The sequence below is a fragment of the Lygodium microphyllum genome, chromosome 12 (assembly GCF_053477565.2).
Source record: "Lygodium microphyllum isolate KBCC chromosome 12, Lygodium_microphyllum_v1.1.10, whole genome shotgun sequence".
NCBI classification, from domain to species: Eukaryota; Viridiplantae; Streptophyta; class Polypodiopsida; order Schizaeales; family Lygodiaceae; genus Lygodium; species Lygodium microphyllum.
The window spans coordinates 57,911,352-57,931,590 of record NC_141146.1 but is presented as its reverse complement, the minus strand read 5'-3'; the positions used below and the strand labels follow the sequence as shown (position 1 = coordinate 57,931,590).

General features: G+C 43.9%; 1 protein-coding gene across 1 annotated transcript in view; it reads right to left on the bottom strand.

Moving 5' to 3' along the window:
- Nucleotides 1-20,239, bottom strand: part of LOC148027795 (protochlorophyllide-dependent translocon component 52, chloroplastic-like) — a 107,794-nt gene that overhangs the window by 64,648 nt on the left and 22,907 nt on the right. The window contains exons 2-3 of the mRNA XM_087689492.1: nucleotides 5,092-5,279; nucleotides 4,936-5,002 (exon numbers count right to left, since the gene is read on the bottom strand). Of these exons, the coding sequence (XP_087545618.1) occupies nucleotides 4,936-5,002; nucleotides 5,092-5,279 (255 nt within the window). The remainder of the gene's footprint in view (nucleotides 1-4,935; nucleotides 5,003-5,091; nucleotides 5,280-20,239) is intronic.

Here is a 20,239-nt window from a genome sequence, read left to right as displayed (position 1 = left end):
TATTCAATTTTCTGTTTTTGTTTTTGTTTTTTGAGCCGAGTGCCTAGTCAGACTCAAAGGCGGAACCCTGTACCACTAGCTTATGATTTCACTACTTCCTTCAGAACCGAGGTCCTTGGAAGATTCTGCTCAGAGGGTGGAACATGGCTAGGCACCTAGCACCCCGGTTCAGAGGCCTAGGTAGGGTTGGACTCTCACCAGCTAAAACCACCAATCCAGGTGGCTTCCCTTAAAGGGATGCCATACCCCAAGGTTGGGCGTCGGCTCAAAGGTGGTGTCCCGTCACACCCAAGCCAACGCTGCCTCCCAACAGTGTTCACTTACTTGGGCGAGGCGGTGCCATCATTGGTACGAGTACGAGCTTACGCACAAGTTCGCAAAGGGAGGATATCGTCATTTCTCTATCCGTTTAAGGATAGGGATCACGCATATAATGCTCCCAAGTACCTCGGCATCGCCTCGCCGAGGAGTGCTGCTACAAGGTGGTGCCTCGGAACAACATTCCTCAAGTGCGGACAAGTGCTCACCCAATTGGGTAGACACACCCCCCCAACCTCCCCACCAAGGAGTAGTGCAACTTCATCCTCTAAGGTACCCCCCCAGGACAAAGGTCACGAGCTTTGCTTATAATACCCGAAATGTGCCTGTTACGTTCATCAGTCAACGTGGGACAGGTAAGCAGGATGTGTCCATAAGAGGTTCTTGCTTCATGGGAGCTGCACAAGGGACAGGTTTGTCAACAAGAGTGACGATAGCTGTCGGCCATCTTCACCCCACCGACTCGTGCCAAGCACAAAAACCACTCCTCTGTAGCCTTGAAATTCTCCAATAGAAGCCTTCCTTTTCAGGTTGATAGCACGGTGTGCCTTGGGGTTGAGTCTATATTGGTTCCTAGGTGGTGGTGGGGGTCTCGCTGACATGACTCCATTTCCTTGCACGATGGTCTTTACTATGTCAGTGAAGGCCTTCGTCAGTCGATCTGGGAGTGGGTCCTCTCCCTCTACTTCCTCATTGAGGCCGATTAATGCTGCCCATCTATTGCTAGATAGGAAAGCATTCGCCGCTCCGTCTACCTTGCTTGCATCGATGCAGGGCATTCATGGATTATTGGATTTCGGGACCGTCATCGTGTATCGTCCACCGCCTGCATCTTACAGGTGACATGCCGCTGGTCGGATATGTCAGTTGCTCTAAAGACATGGGCTGCTGAGAGTCTAGAGATCGCGGCATCGTTCCCAGCGTAAAAGTCAAGATCAGACTTTCCATGCCCCATCTTGGAATGGTATGTAAGCTTAGAACCAACGGTGCACAATATAGAGAATTCGGGGTAGCGTGCCTCAAGGTACCAACTTAGTATCCTTTGCTTACAATTCCAATCACCCCCGACTATGATTGGGATGCCTCCAATGTAGGGTCCTCTTCTTCTAGCACATGTCCTTTAGGACTTTTCTTCTCGTTGCGCACAACTGTTTTTGAGGAATATACGTATTCCCATGGATCCATGGCCCTTGCTTCCCTGCTCCGCAAGGAAAAAACTGCACTAGTAGGCAGTTGGGAGTCGACTGGCAAAGTTCAAATGCTCGGTAACCCCGTGAGATTATGGTGACCAATCCTCTCTCGCCGGGATTATTCGAGTCCATGCGCTGAAATGAGTCCTATCCATGTAACCGTAGTGGCCATCCGCCTTGAAAATTTCGTGTCTCTTGCAGTCCAATCACACGCCAGTGTTCTTCCCGAGCCAGCATATCCAATTCACCTCGCTTGGAGCACAGTGAGTTGATATTCAAGCTTGCAAAGATGGGTCTTTTAACAAGGCCTTGACTGATCTATGACAGGACCACAACCTTGCGTTCTCTGAAGGGAATCGACAGGCGAGCTTGCCACCGGCAAAACATACGTTCCTCCTTAATACAAGTCAAAATGCTCAAGGCTGCTTTAGAGACTCAACTGTGATATCGAAACGCACAGACCGATTTCGCAAGCACCTGATTCGATCGCACTCCTTAACCTTCTGATATAGATCTGATCAGAGCATACGTCCCAAGGCGCCCCACATAGACCATTCTATGAGGCTTCCAACCCCCCATGCCATTTGCCTCACCCGGCTCCAAGTTTTCTCTTTTTAATTTAAGGACTGGTCAGTAGGCTATGTCCAGTCCTCCGTCACCCCCGAGCATCGTCACCTCTTACGGGCTAGCGCCTCTTCGCAACTGAAATCGAGACCTCATGTTCCTTGACGTGTTGAATGCATACTACCCTCAACTCGACCCTAGATCAGGCCATTCCGTCTTGCGTTTCAACAAAGTCACGCCCGAGACCTTGAACTCATTATGAGAACCACCACCCACCCGCTCGTGCATCCAAATCTGTACAAACACACAAGCAGAGTTCGAGTCCAGGCAGCGAGCGAGCAGCGCCTCTATGAAGCCGCAGAAGGGATGAGGTCAAGTTCTTGCCTGCACTTGTGCCTCACAGCTCCACGGGACCATGTGTGCTTGAGTCCATTTACGTATGAATCTTCATTTACCCCCGAAATGGACTTGTGCATAGGCCGTTTGGGTCGCCCCCTATCGCAACCCAATCGCCTAGGGCGAGTGCTATGATGCACCTTGGGACCTCCTGGCGTCAATCCACTCCTTAGGGATTAGCAGTGGTTTCCCCGAGATCCATCCTGTTTGTCACTTGTGGCAATTCTAGGGACCCTGACACCAACCCCTATCTAGGGGTTAGCTTCGATTTCCCGCGGTCCCTGAGGCGACAGCATTTTATTATTATTTTATTACTGTTTATGCTGGTTGGCCAGTATTTAGTGCACCATTTGCCAGTAGTCAGCCAGTTTCAGTATTCTTGACTATTTATAGCCATTCCAGAATGGCTGGTCATCATTCACATATTATGTTCTGCAGGTTTCAGCACACTCCAACATCAAGGACTCTCCTGCGTCTTTCGGTGCTGCCTTCTATCATCAGCCTGATCCGGTGCCCTCCTGGATGCCTTGGGCTATGCATAGGGACTGATCAGTCCTCTTTGTATTCAGCATTCTTTTGGAGTTCAATACAGATTTTGTTCTTCCATTCTCTTCTTTCTTAGCAGTCTTTCTCTTCCCTTCTCTCTCCTTGTTCATGTTCCCTCTTCTGTTGTGCACTCTCACACTCCTCACTATCATCTTCCAAATGGGCTAGTGATTTGTCTCATCCATACAAAAGTAGATACCATTTGTGTTACCCTATTCGGGCCCCTCCATTCCCATTGGCATGTTAAAATCATCTGTTTCTTTGGGCTTTCATCTAGAGAGGTGGTTAATGCTACTTGTTTGGACATCTCGGGCAGGTCCAACATAGTGGTCGAGTTGGATTGGGAGTTAAACGTTTGGCCAAGCACCTAGTGTAAGGCAGCTAATGTGACCACTCACTTACAAAAGCAGGCCCAAACCTCATCGTTGAGGAGACCCTCTTCAGCAAAAGAGCTCACAGGCAGCGCATAGGGCTAGCCTAGCATAAGGTCATACCAAGGGCGTGAGACCCAAAGGTATAGAAAGGTATGGAACATTGTGGTCTTATTGGTGGTGGTAGTCTAGCAGAGGGGAGCCATTAGTCGATGGCTATGGACAGGTAATGTGTCCAACTCAAGTGGTGCATTGACACTTTGTCTCATGGTATCAGAACCAGATTTGTTACAAAGGGCTTTAAGGTGTGCACAACCGATGGGAGAAATTCATGTCGAGCATTTACACAGTCAAATAGACTGACTAAGCAGCTGTTCCTCGTAGAAATGGAAATGGCAATGCTAGACTAACAAGATGCTTGATAGATGCAGGATGGATTGACTGTGTGGGTGCAAGTGTGTTAGGTGATGGAGGTCACTTTTGAGCAGCAGACAGTCAAACATAGAAATCTGATGAGAAGTGGTGTCATATAGAACAGAGCCACCAAAATTTCAGGCCCATTGACCAGCAGACTTATGCTTCCTTCTTCTCCTCTTCTTCTTTTGCTCTAGAGAATACCAAAATTGCTGCTGTCGGATTCCAGATAATTCCTATAAAAATCTAGGCTTACAGCCACCTTCACATGTGGGTGTGCCATCTAAGCACAATGTTGACCGAGTGTGTTTCAAAAAATGAGCTCTGACCTTTAACAACAAAAACCAGTTCAAATAGGCAATTAATCCTCATGAACCATCAAAGAAAGCTTGAACTGAAACTTTGAAGCAAAAGCAGCAGTGATACATCCCCCATTACTTACCAACATTGCCCAAGCAAAAGAGCAACAAGACAGTTGTAACAGCATTTTATATCAGATGGTGCAGATGGCTGACAGTGAAGGGAATCTTTCCTCTTTCCAAGCCTCAGGGTTCTTTTCAATTCACACTGCATACCCGATTGTATATTCTTAATATTATGTCTAGCAATTTGTAAGCTTCCAATTCCATACTTTTTCTTTGATATCCTCAACTGCTACGTTTTAGGTTGTCCACTTCCCACAAGAGATTGCCAATGATTGTTAATTTTTAGATCTCATCCTGATTTATCAAGTATTACTTAGCCGCCAGTCACACATGATTATAGTCCATTCAGAGTCTCCACCACGCATTGCCTGATTTCAGAGGTGTACAGCTGTTGTTTTGCAGCAAGTTTCTTTTTTTCTTGCAAAAATGTTGCTTGAAGTTTTAGGAACTCGTAAATGTCACTGTGAGCAGGAGAGTTGATGATTACAAAACTTTATATAATGGAAAGATTAGAAACATGAGGATAAAGCCAGGATTTAAAAAATTTGAAGATACCACTTCCATGACTCAAAACAAACCAGCAGTTCTGTTCCCAAGATAAGAAATAAATATGGAGTGTCTCATAGAGCGTAACTGCACAAGCAAGCAATGCCATTCAAGCAAGTTACAAGTCTCTAGTAACATGAACCTGCAATTGACCTATATAAATACCTGAAGTCCATGATGTGCAAATGGAACATGAGATGGATCCATCAGGTTTTCGATCAATTGTTCATAACTGTCCATTAGAGGAAACATGATTCCAAATTTGAGCACATGGACACACATTAGGGGGTAAACAACACAAGTTGGAAAGAATAAGCCAACCTGTAAGGCAAGTCTCGTGAACCAAGCTCATCCTTGAATGTTGGGTCGGCAAGTGCTGGGATTGATGGAGGCTTTGTTATTTTGATTATATCCTTGAGCTCTAGCTTTGTGTCTGGCCAAAACCAAATAAGGCCCTCTTGCTCTACACTAGGATACACAGCTGCACAAGCCCGTTTAGATTCCCATACCTGCACAAAAATGCTCTTTTAAGGTGCTGTAATATAGAGATATAAACTAAATTGCCTTAACAAAACTGATATACAGTAAACTGATTTAGTGTATAGGAGACATTTAAGATGGCGTGCACATAGTGCAAAGTTTAAATGTCTAATTTAAATGATAGTACAGAGGTTCTATGTTGCTATGATGCCTGCATCAAGAGAAAGGAGACCTGGGCACGCTGAAACAATTAAGTATGACAGAAAAGCAGTACCTCAACTCCAACCTCTATGGTGCTATAATGCCTGCTTTTTGAGAGAGGAGACCTGGGCATTCAGATAAAGGAAATGTGACATGCAAGGCCTTGATGCCTCAATATGAATTTTTAGCACTTTGAAGACTTATTAAAACAGCCCGAAAAGGCATTTTAGCCATTTTGTATGACTATCTGGACAGTTGATTGACACCCTACACTTCCTTCGGCTCCAAGTGGTTTTATGTAAGGGACTCAATGTACACATCACTCATCATCCCTATTTATCCCTTTGCCCTCTTGCACCCACAGTTGTCACCATCATCATCTACCCTCATCCACACCATTTGCTGCCAGCAATCTACATCAGCACTTGGCTGCTGTCAGCCTGTTCGTGCACACCCTACCACCAGCTGTCACACGGCATTCCTCAGCTACGTTCGACTGCTGCCAGCATCCTCAACATTATCTGCTCCAGTCCAAGGTTCTCCAGCCCTGCTGCAGCTGCCATGACTTCATCTTCAACACCATCCACTCCACACTTGCAACCTGATTTCCAGCACTGACAACCTGTTTTCTCGCATTTTCTGCATTTTACTGATTCCGCAACTTCATCATCAGATTTTCAACCATTTACAACTCTGACCAGCCCTCAGCTACTATGTGATATCACCCTCAGCTCCAGTTTACTGCATCTGTGAGAGTTCGCAATGGAGGGACATTGAACATGGAGTGAATAGAGAAGAAGGAGACAAGAGGCACACAGTGATATGAAGGAACAAAACCCACAGAAATCTAAATGATACAAGGTTGGCGTCAGTCAGCCAGCCCCTACACACAGCTCGGAGCATCAATGAGGGTGCCAAATGGAGGCAAGGGATGAAGATGAGGAGGAGGAGGGTGAGACTGAAAAGCGGAATGACAATAACTGACAGTGAAGGGGCAGGCAGCTGTAAACAGAAGAAAATGCTGAAACTGATCAGCCTGCATTTCATGCAGGTTGGACCAGCAGATTATGCCTAAAATACTAGATTAAATCAGAGTCACATTTCATGCCTATTGCATGTGACTATATAGTCACATGGAATGGCAATTCATGGCCCTCTCTGTTCCCGTTCCCATTTCCCGTTCCATGCGACTATGGATTAAACACATTAATGATGCCCATGTGCGCTACAAAATCCATCCAGCCTCTGTCAATAAATCTCTACCCAGAAATGAAGGGAACAGGCTGCGTGGAGTGAAATGCAAGAGTGAACATCCATCTAAAGTGCCTAGGACAAATGAGCTGATGAACAAACACAAATGTCAAAGCTCCTAATGACCTCCTCTGACTCAGATATAGGTTCACGTGCAGGAGATGACCAAACATGAGACACGCCTACTAACACCCCCTCTCAAATCGTGGATGTGGCTAAACGCCAAAGGAGATGGAATGGATCCAAGAGTGACAAGAAGAGTACCACTACCGATGAAGCCCATCAATAAAGAATGCCAATCAAGAAGTAAGACCCCCTCTTTACATGAAAATTGGATCCAATGGAAGATAGGCCAATGAAAGTGGAGAGGCCTTTATTGGAGCACTCTTAAGGATTGTACAACCTCCAAAGCCGAACAGTCTCACAAGTGGTAGTACAAGCTGCTCGATACTCAACCTCTGTAGATGATACGGCAATTGTGGGTTGCTTCTTGCTACTCCACGAGATAGTACATGTACCCAAACTAAAGGAATAATATGACATTGACCTCCAATGGTCAATATCTCCAGCCCACCATCTAGCCTCGTAACACCAAAGCCAAACCATCTGCACTTGTTGGATAAAATAGGCCAAGGTCAGGAATCCCCTCACGAACTGCAATATCCTCAATGCAGCCTATGAATGATCCTTCTTGGGTTCACTCATAAATCTTGCAAGCAAACCAAGTGAAAAGCATATATCAATCCGAATATTCAAAAGCCAAACCAATGACCCAACCAATTGTCTCTAGAAGGAAGCATCCGCACCAATGAGTCTGTTTGAGCTATACCCTTCCTATTCAGATCCATGAGAGTAGAAATGGGCCAACAAAGATCTCCTACACTACCATTGCTAGAAGAGAAGGATCCCCTCTTAGTTTGCTATATCTCATGACCTAAGAAGAAATGAAAAATCTCCAAATCCATCACCTTAAACTTCTCATCGAGTGCTTCCTTAATCTACTGAGCATCTGGGCACGGTCACCTGTCAAGTAGAAATTTGGATCCAATATAGATCTCCAATACCCTAACCTATATCAAAGGAATGAGTATCTTCTCATTCCAAGCACGAGGATCTTGTTTCAAGCAACCTGTATACCTTACCACCTTAGGAAGAAAAGCCAAGCGGCTGCTCGACACAGATCTCCTCCTCCATCATTCAAGAACGCAGACTTAACATTGTTGTATCAGAGTGCAATGGAGTGGAAGATAGGAATGGAGCAAGAGTTGAGCTGAGTGAGTGAGTGAGAGAATCCCAAGATGAGTGTACCAATAAGTGTTACGTTACACAAAGAATAAAAATGTATTTATATGTTAGGATACAAATAAGGGTGTGTTCACACCCGTAAGTTTATACACACAGAGATTAGTGGGAATTTATACCCTAAGGGACTTTACACCCAACAACCTTCCACTTAAAGGCTTGAAGTAGTACCTTTAAGCTAGCCAACTCCCACTAATCGAATGCAATGCTCATGCTGAGCCCTTGCAAGACTTTTAGTGAGAACATTTGCAAGGTTATCTTGGGTTTTGACCTTAGTTAGTGTGACAAGACCATCATCCAAGACCTGCCGAATGAAGTGATACAGAATATATATGTGTTTGGTACATGCATGAAACATGGCATTATTAGCCAGACATACTGCACTCTGGCTATCACAACCAAGCATTGGAATATGTAAAGGAAGACCAAAATGCTTGACCAAACGGCCAAACCAAATAGCTTCCCTAGAAGCTACTGTGGCTGACATATATTCAACCTCTATAGTACTCAGTGCTATAATTTTTTGCAACCTTTAACACCAAGAAATAGCCCGACCAGCCAAAGTAAAGACAATACCACTGGTAGATTTTCTAGTGTCAGTATCTCCTACCATGTCCAAATCACAGAATCCCCGCAACTCTAGTGTACCCTTTCCATAGCATATACACTTGTCTTGTGTACCTTTTAAGTATCTAAAGATACATTTCACTGCTTCTCAATGTGGTTTGCCAGGGTTAAACATGAATCTACTAACAACTCCCACTGCATGAGCAATGTTAGGACAAGTTGCAACCATGGCGTATATCAAAGAACCACAAGCTGATGCATAAGGTGTGCCCTTCATAGCAGTAGCAGTTGCATCATCTTTTGGGCAAAAGGCTTTGCTAAGCTTTGAATATAGTAGTAAAGGCACACCAAGAGGCTTAGCATCAGCCATATTAAATCTTTCAAGTACTTAGCTGATGTACTTGTCCTACGAGAAAAACAAGTGCTATCTCTTTTAATGCGCATGCCTAAAATGTGTTTAATTGCTCCCAAATCTTTCATTGAGAAGGCTAAACTCAGCTACCTTTTGAGAGCATATAGAGTACTCTTATACTTTCCTACAATCAGCATGTCATCCACATATAAGACCAGCACAATAAAGCTTCCATCATCAACCCTTTTAGTGTAGACGCAATGATCTGCATGACTACCTTTAAATCCATGGCTGAGCATAAAAGTATCAAACTTTTTATACCATTGTCTAGGGGCTTGTTTCAGCCCATATAAGCTGTGTTTTAGCTTACAAACTAAGTGCTCTTTCCTTCGAATAGCAAAACCTTCGAGCTGTTTCATGTACAGCTCTTCATCCAAGCCACCATGAAGAAAAGCAATCTTTACATCCATCTAATCCAACTCTAAATCCAAGGATGCACTGAGAGCAAACAAAACACAGAGTGTAGTCATCTTTACCACCGGTGAAAAAACCTCTTGGAAGTCTATGCCTTCCTTCTGTGTATAGCCCTTAGCAACCAAACGTGCCTTGTATTTGGGCTTCCCATCAATACACTTCACCTTATAAATCAATTTATTAGGAATAGATTTCCTATCCTTGGGAAAAGGTACAAGTTCCCATGTGTTATTCGCATACAAAGACTTCATCTCTTCCTGCATAGCAAGCTCCCACTTTCTCTTGTTTTCACATGACTATGCCTCTCTAAATGTCAAAGACTCGCCTTCATCAGTCAATAAAATGCAATCCAAATATGGCTGAAACCTCTGTGGCCGCCTTCTGACACATATAGACCTTCTTACCCAATGATCTATATTGATAGGCAATGGACCTACATCCTCAAGTATGTGCACACGATCACCTGGTGGTTGATTTTCAGCATTTTCTTGCTATCATAACCTGTTTTCAACATGTTCTTCTTACTATCCTATTCCATCATGTGTATCTATTTGCCATCCATTGTCTTCTGGCTGTAGCACAATAGGTTGCTGCTCATTTTCAATATCACAAGGAACGGAATCTTCAGCTAATGGTTGCTGTATGGTTGGTTGTTCATGCTGAAATTTGACCTTCTTTTTGTCAAGATCACTATGTGTAGCACATTTCAGCAACTTTGCCTCATTAAATACTACGTCTCGGTTACGTTCTATCTTCCTATCCTAAGGAAGCCAAACTCTATAGCCCATCTCTCCCTCATCTCCATATCCCATGAAGATGCCCTTGATGGATTTCATATCTAGTTTAGTCCTTTCATTTATAAGAATATGCACAAAAGTATCACAACCAAAGACACACAAATGGTCATATGAAGCAAGTTTGCCAGACCAAACCTCTTTAGGAATGCCATTTTCCACTAGACAATTGGAATAGCGATTGCATACATGAACTCCAATTTTAAGTGCCTCTCCCTAGAACTGCTACGGGAGATTAGCTGTGGACAGCATGCATCTAACTCTCTCACAAAGTGTGTGATTATATCTTTCGGCCATGTCATTTGATGCAGGATTGTAAGGGGCTGTCAACTCCATCTTAATGCCATGCATCTCACAAAACTTTTTGAACTCATTAGAAATATACTCGCCCCCATTATCGGTTCTTATAGCTTTTAACTTAAGCCATTTCTATGTGGTAACAAAAGCATGAAACCTTTTAAAGGCATCCAACACTTCCTTTTTGCTCTTTAACATATACACCTATGACTTTCTACTGAAATCATCAATAAGTGGCAAAGTACCATGCACCCCCATATGAATTAACAGGCACAGTGCACACATCAGAGTGTACTAAGTCAAGAGCATTGGACTTCTTAGCGACACCAGAGTGATAAGGATACTTCACATGTTTTCCATATATGCAATCATTACAAAAGTCGAGACCAGAGCCCTTTACATCAAATCTCCCTAAAGAGGAGAGAACCTAAAGGCCTTTTTGGCTCATATGGCCAAATCTTTTGTGCCAAAGTTCCATCTATGAATAAACTTCAGCCACAGCCAAAAACTTGCTAGGTAACTTTACAAATGCAAATAATACAAAGTCCCCTTTTTGTTACCTTTAACAAATAGCATAGAGCCCTTGTGGACCTTCCAAGATCCACCTCCAAAGGTAGTAAAATACCCTCTTGCATCAAGCTGCCCAACTAACAATAGATTTTTCTTATGCCAAGTACATATCTGACATCTTGCAAAATCAGCTCTTGGCCATTTTCAAGGACCAAGTGAATGGAACCTACACCCTCTATTTCACATGCATAATTGTTACCCAAGTAAACATTGCCTAGGCAACTTGCACTATATTCAGAAAATGACTCCAAAGAGGGAGTAACATGAAAAGAGACACCGATGTCCACTGTCCATGATTGGACAGCCCATCATGAGCTGAAAGTAAGGCATCAATTACCTCCTTTTTAGTGATGTGCATATCACCTCCTGCCGCCATAATATCCACACCATTACATAAGGCTACAACAAGTATCTCTTCAATGTCAAAAAGCTCATCCATGACCACACTAGATGCAACATTTGCCTTTGCAACTTCTTTTGAGAGAGAGCTGCATCATTTTTCTTGTTATCCTTTTTTTTCTTTCCTTGCTGTTTATTTCTTTCTTGCTCTTTCTTGTAGTACTAACAATTGGGCTTTTTATGCCCTTTAAATACATTGATAGCAAGTAACATCCTGTTGTTTACCCTTGTTTTCACTCTTGCTTTTGCCTTTATTTCTTGCATTACCCCTCTTTTCTGACTTACCTCTAAGATGATAAGCTAAACCACTCCTTTTTCCACTGGACTTTCTTCTAATCTCCTCATTGAGAATAGAGCCCCTAACACCATCAAAGGTTAAAGCAGGGTTGTGTCAGAGTGAAGCAATGCGGAAGCAAATGACCAAGACAAAGAGTGAACAGAGAGAGGTACCATTCCGCTCAATAGCCTCCAACTCAGCTTCCATCGCTCTCCGCCAATGATTAGACTGTAAAGTCTCCTTCATGAGGTAGGCTCTCTATCCTGCATAACACGGGACATCAAACAATAGTTAGAGCAAACAAGCTCCATAGAATGTGCCTGATGCCTCCGTGACCTCCACGGTCCATCCTGCGGTTGCCACTCCTCAAGGACCCCCTCGATCTCTAAATTGCGGAGCGTGTCACAGGCTCAACGAGGAGAAGGCCGGATCTCGCCTCAACGCTCTCCATCTACTGAAGTTTTTGGAAGGTCCACCGACACCAGGGGACCAATCGGTAAATCCACTAGTGGGGAACAAGACACCTCATCCGAAGAAGAGTCCTCAAGAGACATGGGCTTGAGAGGAACAGCCGTTGGGGCCCAGCTATCACCAGGATCTCCAAGAACAAGGTGGTCCTCACCCCCCTGTGGGGCTAGAACCTCCATGAACCGAACATCACGGCTCGTGAGACATCCCACTTAACAAGATCATACAATCGGTAGCCTTGAGATTGCGAGCTATAGCCTGCAAACACCTATCTTCTAAAAGCCGCTTCAAATTTGTCACGATGTGTCTTCGAGATGTGAGCATAAGCATCACACCCAAAAACCGTGAAATAAGAAACATCAGGCTTTGACCCAAAGTACGCCTCATAAAGAGTCATACTAACGTCAGTGGAAGTAGGGGAACGATTAAGGATGTGAACTGCAGTAGCTCAGCCCATAGACGCTGACTGAGGTGTCTGACGATGCTTCATCATGGTACAGGTCATCTCGATCACAATGCGATTCTTCCGCTCCAAGATGCCATTCTCTTGAGGGGTGTTTGTATTGGCAAACTCCTGGTGAATACACGATCTACACAAAACCGAGCAAACTCATTAGAAACAAATTCTCTGCCCTTATCCGATCGTAAGGTCTTCAACTTCCACCCTGATCGGTTCTCCTCAAAGAGCAACCAATTCTTAAAGTTGGAGAAAGCCCCTGACTTCAGCTTCAAGAAATAGGCCCATGTTATCCTACTGTAATCGTCTACAATGAGCATGAAATACAAGCTCCCTCAAAGGGATTCCATCCTCATTAGTCCACAAAGATCGGTAGAAACAAGCTCCAAGGGTGCTAAAGGCTGCCTCGAAGCCTTGTTGAGAACAACATCACGAGTCTGCTTCCCACAGATACAAGATACACAAGGCTTTTGGCTCACCATAATATCCGGAAAACCTCGAACAAATTGATCCTTGGACGCCTTCCAAAGGTAATCATAATTGAGGTGGCCAAACCGAGTACACCAAAGCTCGGACTGAGTTTAAGAGGTAAGAAGAAGAGAAGTCAAGGCAGAAGAAGACCGCAACTTGTAAACGCCATTCTCTTCATAACCTAAAGAAAGAACCTGTCTCGATCCTTGATCAAGAATCCAAAAAGAGTCCACACGAAATTCGACCAAAAGACGGAGAGCAGAAATCTTGTGCACCGAGAGAAGATGATATCCCAAAGCCGGCACATAAAGTACCTCAGATGCATGGGCACCACCACGCCCATCTAGAATAAGATGCATGTTGCTCCATCCCTAAATAGGAATAGACGAACTATCGCCAATGAGAATTTGACAATGAGAAGGCCGCAAATGAGTAACACCTGCGGAAGGAGTCATGTGCTGAGAGGCACCACTGTCAATAATCCACTCCCGAGTGAATGGAGCCGTCGACGCAACATCAGAAGCCGTCAAAGTCGAATCCTCAACCACCTCCAAACGGAGGAAAGCAGCTAATGAGGGAGCAGCCATCCCTCCGAAATCCTTGAAAGATTTCTCCTTCTTCTCCTTGTCGGGACAATCCTTCTTCCAATGACCTGTTTTGCCACAAATGTGACAAGTAGACTCCTTGTCTTTGTCCTTCTTAGATTTGTCCTCCTTCTTATGGTCCTTCCCCTTCTTCTGAGAGGATTGACCAACCAAAGTCTCCAACTTCAAAGCATTGGTTCCTTTCAGTTGATCCTCTTGGTCCTAGACCATAGGAACCAACTCTTCCCATCGAAGAGTCTCAGACCGCCCTGAAGCAATCAAGGCGGAATAAAAACCATTGAAGCAAGGCGGTAACTGTGAAAGGAGAGTTATCGCCATGTCTTCATAAGTGATCACCTTTCTTGCGTTTTAAACCTGCATCTAAAGCTGCCTTAGCTTGTTGATATGCTTCCACATGGATGATGACTTGTTGACACTCATGGTCCGCATTTGCACTTCCAAAGAGACTCGCTTCATGACGGTCATCCGATTATACATCTAATCCAACTCCAACCATATCTCCCTAGTCACTGTCAAATGCTCTATATGAGATAACAGTTGTAATACATGAGAGAAATAAAAATGAGAGAATGTGAGCATTGAGTTTATCCCAATGTGCCTGAGCCTTTGCCAACTCCACCTTCTCACTAGAAGAGAGTCAAGAATCGTCAAGCGAAGGACAATTGATAGCCTCTGTAACAAGCTCTGTCAAATCATAGGACTCCAATATGGCAAGCATGATGACCCGCCAGATGCAGCAGTTTTACCGTCGAGCTTTTGATCTAAAGGAAGACCCGGTAAGATGAGCACCTTCTGGTCCACGATCGCCTGAAACTCTGTCTCGGCCTCAGAAAACATCTTCACCTGCAATGCCTACACAAAACACAAAAAGCAACCCCCTCTGACTGTGAAAATACAGCCTGCTAGGGCTATGGTTCGCTCATCCCGCTCCTTCACCCGCCGGAGGCAATGAAAAGGTAAAATCTGCACTTGAAGGCCCAAAACGCAGCCTTCTTCCTTCTCTAAAAGCAAAAAAACAGCAGCAACTTCAACAAATCTTCTCTTTTCTCACACGCCCACACTCGTCTCAACCTTGTTCTGATACACAACCCACCTACTCACACCTAAACACTGAAAACGCAACCTTGTGTCGCGTTGAAAACTCCTCTTCAGATGGGTCCACCACCCTAGATCAATCCTTCAATGCTCTGATACCATGTCAGAGTGAAGCAATGGAGAAGCAAATGACCAAGACAAAGAGTAAACAGAGAGAGAAGAGAGAAAGAGAAAGAGATGAAGTGAGCAATGCGCAGTGGCGCTGCAATGTCCAGAAATGAAAATGTCAGGTAGAGAGCAAAACGCGGACAAGAGTAGAGAGTCAAAGTCAGAGAGAGAGATGCACGATGTTCTTGGGTACAATTTGTTGTGTTGCGCCTCTTTAGGTTTTAGGTAGATATAAATGAAAGTACAAATGTGCTAAGGGTGTGTTCACACCCATGCACATATAAAAGGCACGATGGCCCTTTATTCCCAACATATGTCTTCATGCAGATCACCATGTAAGAATGCAATCTTTACATACATCTGTATGAGCTCCATATCTTCAACTGCAACCAAGCCTAAAATGATTCTCAATGTAGTTATCTTGACTACAGGAGAGAAGATCTCATCAACGTCAACTCCATGTTCCTGCTTGTACCCCTTCGCAACCAATCTTGCTTTGTACTTTGGCGAGGAACCAGAAGTAACCTTCATCTTATAAACCCATTTGCATGGAAGGATTTTTTGCCCTTTAGGCGATTGCACCAAGTCCCAAGTGCCATTTTTCTCAAGAGATTCCATCTTTGACAACATGGCTTTATACCATTTCTTGTTGTCCTATCTGTCCATTGCTTCCTTGAAGCAAGACGATTCACCACAGTCTGTCAACATGACATAATCAGCCACATTGTTTGCACCAGGAACGAATCTATCAGGTTGTCTAGTAGCCCTAGACAATCTCCTAACCCAATGATCATTGTTTGCTGGCTGTTGAGCCTGCAAATTTTCATTTTCAGCTTGCTGTCCTAGCATTTCAGCCTGCAAATCAGCATTAACAACTTGTTGTCCAGGCTGTTCTTGCACATCCAGTGGCTCATCATTATGGGCAATGGCTGGCTGATCATTTCCAACATTATTTTCTGCATTTACAGGTTCATTTACAGCAGGTATTTGCTGCTGTACAATGGGCACATTTTGTTGTCGAAAGGCATTTCTTCCCGGAAGATAATATCATTGCTGCGTACTACTTTTCTTTTCTCGAGATCCCATAATCTATACCCCATTTCACCTTCATCACCATATCCTAGGAAAATACATTTACAAGACTTTGACTCAAGTTTGTTGCGTTCTTCCTTACGTATGTGCACAAATGCTTCGCACCTAAACACTTTCAAGTGTGCAAACGAAGGTGGCTTGCCCGACCGCGCTTCTTGGGCAACTCCCCCTCCCCCCCCAAAGACCTGTTTGGTAACCAATTAATCAAGTGTACAACTGTCATAACAACCTCTACCCAGAAACCATAAGGTAAAGCAGCATGTGATAGCATTGTACCGAACCTTGTCTTGAATAGTTCGATTCATACGCTCTGCAACACCATTTTGGGGCGGATTATGAGGGGCAATAAGCTCCCTCTTTATCCCTTTGCTGTCACAAAATGCCTGAAAGGCCTTGGACACATATTCTCCATCATTGTCAGCGCCAAGACACTTAAGTGTCTTATCAATCTCATTCTCAACCAATGCCAAGAATTTTTGAACCTTGTGAAGCACTTCCTCCTTGCTACGAATAGGGTAAACCCATACCTTCTGTGTAGCATCATCGACAAAGGTGACAAGGTATTTCTTTCCCCCTAAAGATAACCCTAGCATCTAGCATACATCGAAATATACTAACTCTAGAGAAGCAGATTTCAGTGAAAGAGACTTCTTAGGAGACGTCTGTGCATGTTCACCGCAAACGCAATGATCACAATGCTCAAAATCAGCATAAAGAAGACAAGGCAAGTAACCCAAACGAGAAAGCACTTTCATTCCACTTTGACTCATGTGTCCCAACCGGCCATGCCACAAAGAAACACTTGGTTGCTCGGTCACGGCAACAGCATGGTCATGCACACTAGATACATGGAGAGAATACAAGGTATCACTTTTACAACCTCTGGCAATCACTCTGGATCCCTAACAAATCTTCCATTTCCCATCACCAAAGGTGGTATGAAATCCATCGTCGTCTAGCTGCCTTGTGCTAATCAAGCTCTTCTTGAGCTAAGGTATATGCCGTACATGTTGAAGTGTAAAGGCAGAACCATGCTGAAACTACAACTGTACACTAAGAATACCTGCAATGTCACATGCATAGTTGTCCCCAAGATGGACAACACCATGTCGACCCCCTGTATAGTCAAAAAACCACTCACGATGAGGGGTGACATGAAAGGAAGCACCTGAATCTAGAATCCAAGTATACATGTTATCATCCCTATCTGCAAGTAAAGCATGTGTACTAAAGTGTGAAGAGACAAAGAGTACGCCATTCCCACTGTCACTATCATGAGTGACTACATTTACTTCTTCAATTTTGACACTACTCTTCTTAGGCAGACTCTCTTTCTTCTCTTCCTTGCTATCATCTGTCTTCTTGTCCTTTCCTTTTTCTTTCTTCCATTTGTAGCAGTCACGTTTAAAGTGATCCTTCTTGCCACAATGGTGGCATTCAATATCCATACCACGTGATTTATTGCATCCCTTGCTATTAAATTTTCCTTTCTGTTGTGATCTGCCACTAGTATCCAAAGTACTGGAAGACTTACTAGATGCTTTGTTCTGCCGATTCATTTCTTCCATGAGTAGAGCACTCTCTACATCAGCATACAAAAGTATCGCATTAGAATTGCTCATAGTAGTCTTGAATGTATCCCAACTCTCTAGCAGAGTGCAAAGCAAGAACATAGCCTTAAATTATTCATCAATCATGGACTTCAAGGCAACCAACTGGCTAAAACTGGAGTTAAACTCACTCAACTGAGCAAACATTGCTGTGCCCTCTTTCATACGCAAATCCATAAGCTTTTTCAGTCAGTAAACTTTACTTGCAGCACTCTTCTAGGCATACAGTTCTTCCAATCAAGTCCAAATAGCATAGGCAGAATCCAAGCCTTCAATGTTAAACAACAAGGCACCCTAGGCAGGGTGATAAAGGAACGCAAGTTCTAAATCTTGATGAGGAAGGGAGACCTCTGAAGCCCATAGAGAGTAAGGCTGACGCCAAGAGAGATAAGGAGGTATCGAGAAAGAATGTGAGAGTTAAAACAGAGGCAATAAAGCTAGTGCAGCATCCTAAAGAGCGAATGGTTTGGTGCGAGAAGCGAGCTTTAGCGAATTATCACGAATTTAATTTAGCTAGCTCCCTTTGCGATGCTAAACCAAACGTTAATCTCTTGTAGCTAATCAAGCTGTCTCTAGGAGAACGCAAAGAATTTAAAAAAATCTTGCGTACAGGTTATACTGTAGAACCCTTGGGAATAGCGCGGGTAGGGGAGGACTGGTTTGAACATGCCGAAAAGCATTGCTCAAGGGTTGCAGCCTATGTTGATGGGATTCTAATGGATAATGCTATCATTGACACAGGATCCTCGGTTAATATTATGAGTTCTGAATTGATGGAGAGGTTGGGTCTTGCGATTCAGAAAGATGCCTCCACAATCCTTCGAATGGCTGACGATAGTCTGAGACAGCCAGAGGGCTACATTACTAAAGTCCACGTGACAGTTCCCAACGTAGAATGCCTATTGGACTTTAGGGTAATCCGAAAATCGATAGCTCGATGGTTGAGCGTGCAAGCTCATTTAACTCATCCCAGTCCTCCTGTTCCATATCTGCAAGCTTTGCCCCTTTGGTCTTAATCGCCCTTGCCTGCTTCTTATGCAACAAGATATTATAGCACTGTTTTTGCCAAACTACAAAGTTATGTACTCCTTCAAGCTTCTTAATGTGCATGAGATGATTGCTGTCACTACTGCCAGCCATGATTTTCAGCCCAAATGTGACCAACAAATTCAGCAAATGCAGGCATTTGCAGCCATTTTTCAGCAATGCACCCTAAAATCAATGCTGCAATTTGTGACAACAAACAACGAGCTGAATATTCAGCTAATATGAGCTCAAATTTTCAAACAATAAGAGCAAGATTCAGTTCAAGTATATGTACAGCACTAGAGCGGATGACTTTCAGTAGTATAACTGAAATTTCAGCATGTAATTCATACATACATCACTGCCAGGTGACTCCCACTTCAACAGTATCACCAAAAACACTGCCCAATATGTGTATTGCATACATATGTGACCAAGTCAAACTTTTGATGCACAAAAAACACCAAAATTCTCTGCGATTTCTCCAAAATCTCACAAGCGGAAGATAAATCTCACTTCTTACAACACCAAGATTGCTTCAGCAATGTTCCCAAAGTGCATTTCAAACATCAATTTTGCCAAAATTCTCAAATTTCAGCAAAAGCCCCAATTTACTCAAGTCCAAATGTGAACCAATGTTAGTAAATTTGGCTCAATTGAGCAAAATTTCACTAACACATGAAAAGCCCTAAAATTTTCAGAGCCAATGTGCACAATTTTTGCAAATTCTGGGTCAAATTGTCTTGTTCTGTATCACAGTTCTCAAATCCGGGAAAAGCCCCAAAATTTTCGGTCAATATGGCACACTGTGCTTGTGCACGCGAACACCCGGTAAGGAAGGAGAAGAAAAGAAATGCAGAATATAAAAATTACGGAAGAAAATGGGCCTATCAAGTCATTGACCAAGCCTCATCACCCGCTGGACTGTTGCATGCTGGACCTGCGCACGCGTGGCGACTTGCTGGACCTGCACGCAATCACCCGTCTCCCCCACGTGAGCTGTTGACTGGTCGCCCACCTGGTCGCAGCAATGCTGACGACTGCCTTTGCTAGCGTCCACCTCATCGCAACATGCTGCCATCTGCCTTCGCTAGGACTGCCTAATCACCTGTCAACCTGCTACACCTAGTCCATTGACCTGTTGCGCAGCCGCCTGTCCTGTGACCTCACACCTATTGACTGCTGTTCACGCTGGTCGTCAGCTGAAACCGTGACAAACAGGCCTGATCAATTTGACCTGAACGACAGCTGGCCTACTCTCAGTGACTAACAAGAAAGGTGAACGGCTTCTTCTCGCACCCAGAACTGACTCACACTCTTGGGAAGCACGAACACTGTAACCTATAGCTCTAATACCAGTTTGTTGTATCAAAGTGCAATGGAGTGCAAGATAGGAATGGAGCAAGACCAGAGCTAAGAGAGAGAGTGAGAGAATCCCAAGATGAGTGTACCGATAAGTGTTACGGTACACAAAGAATAAAATGTATTTATATGTTAGGGTACAAATAAGGGTGTGTTCACACCCATAAGTGTATACACACAGTTTAATGGGAGCTTACACCCGAAGGGACTT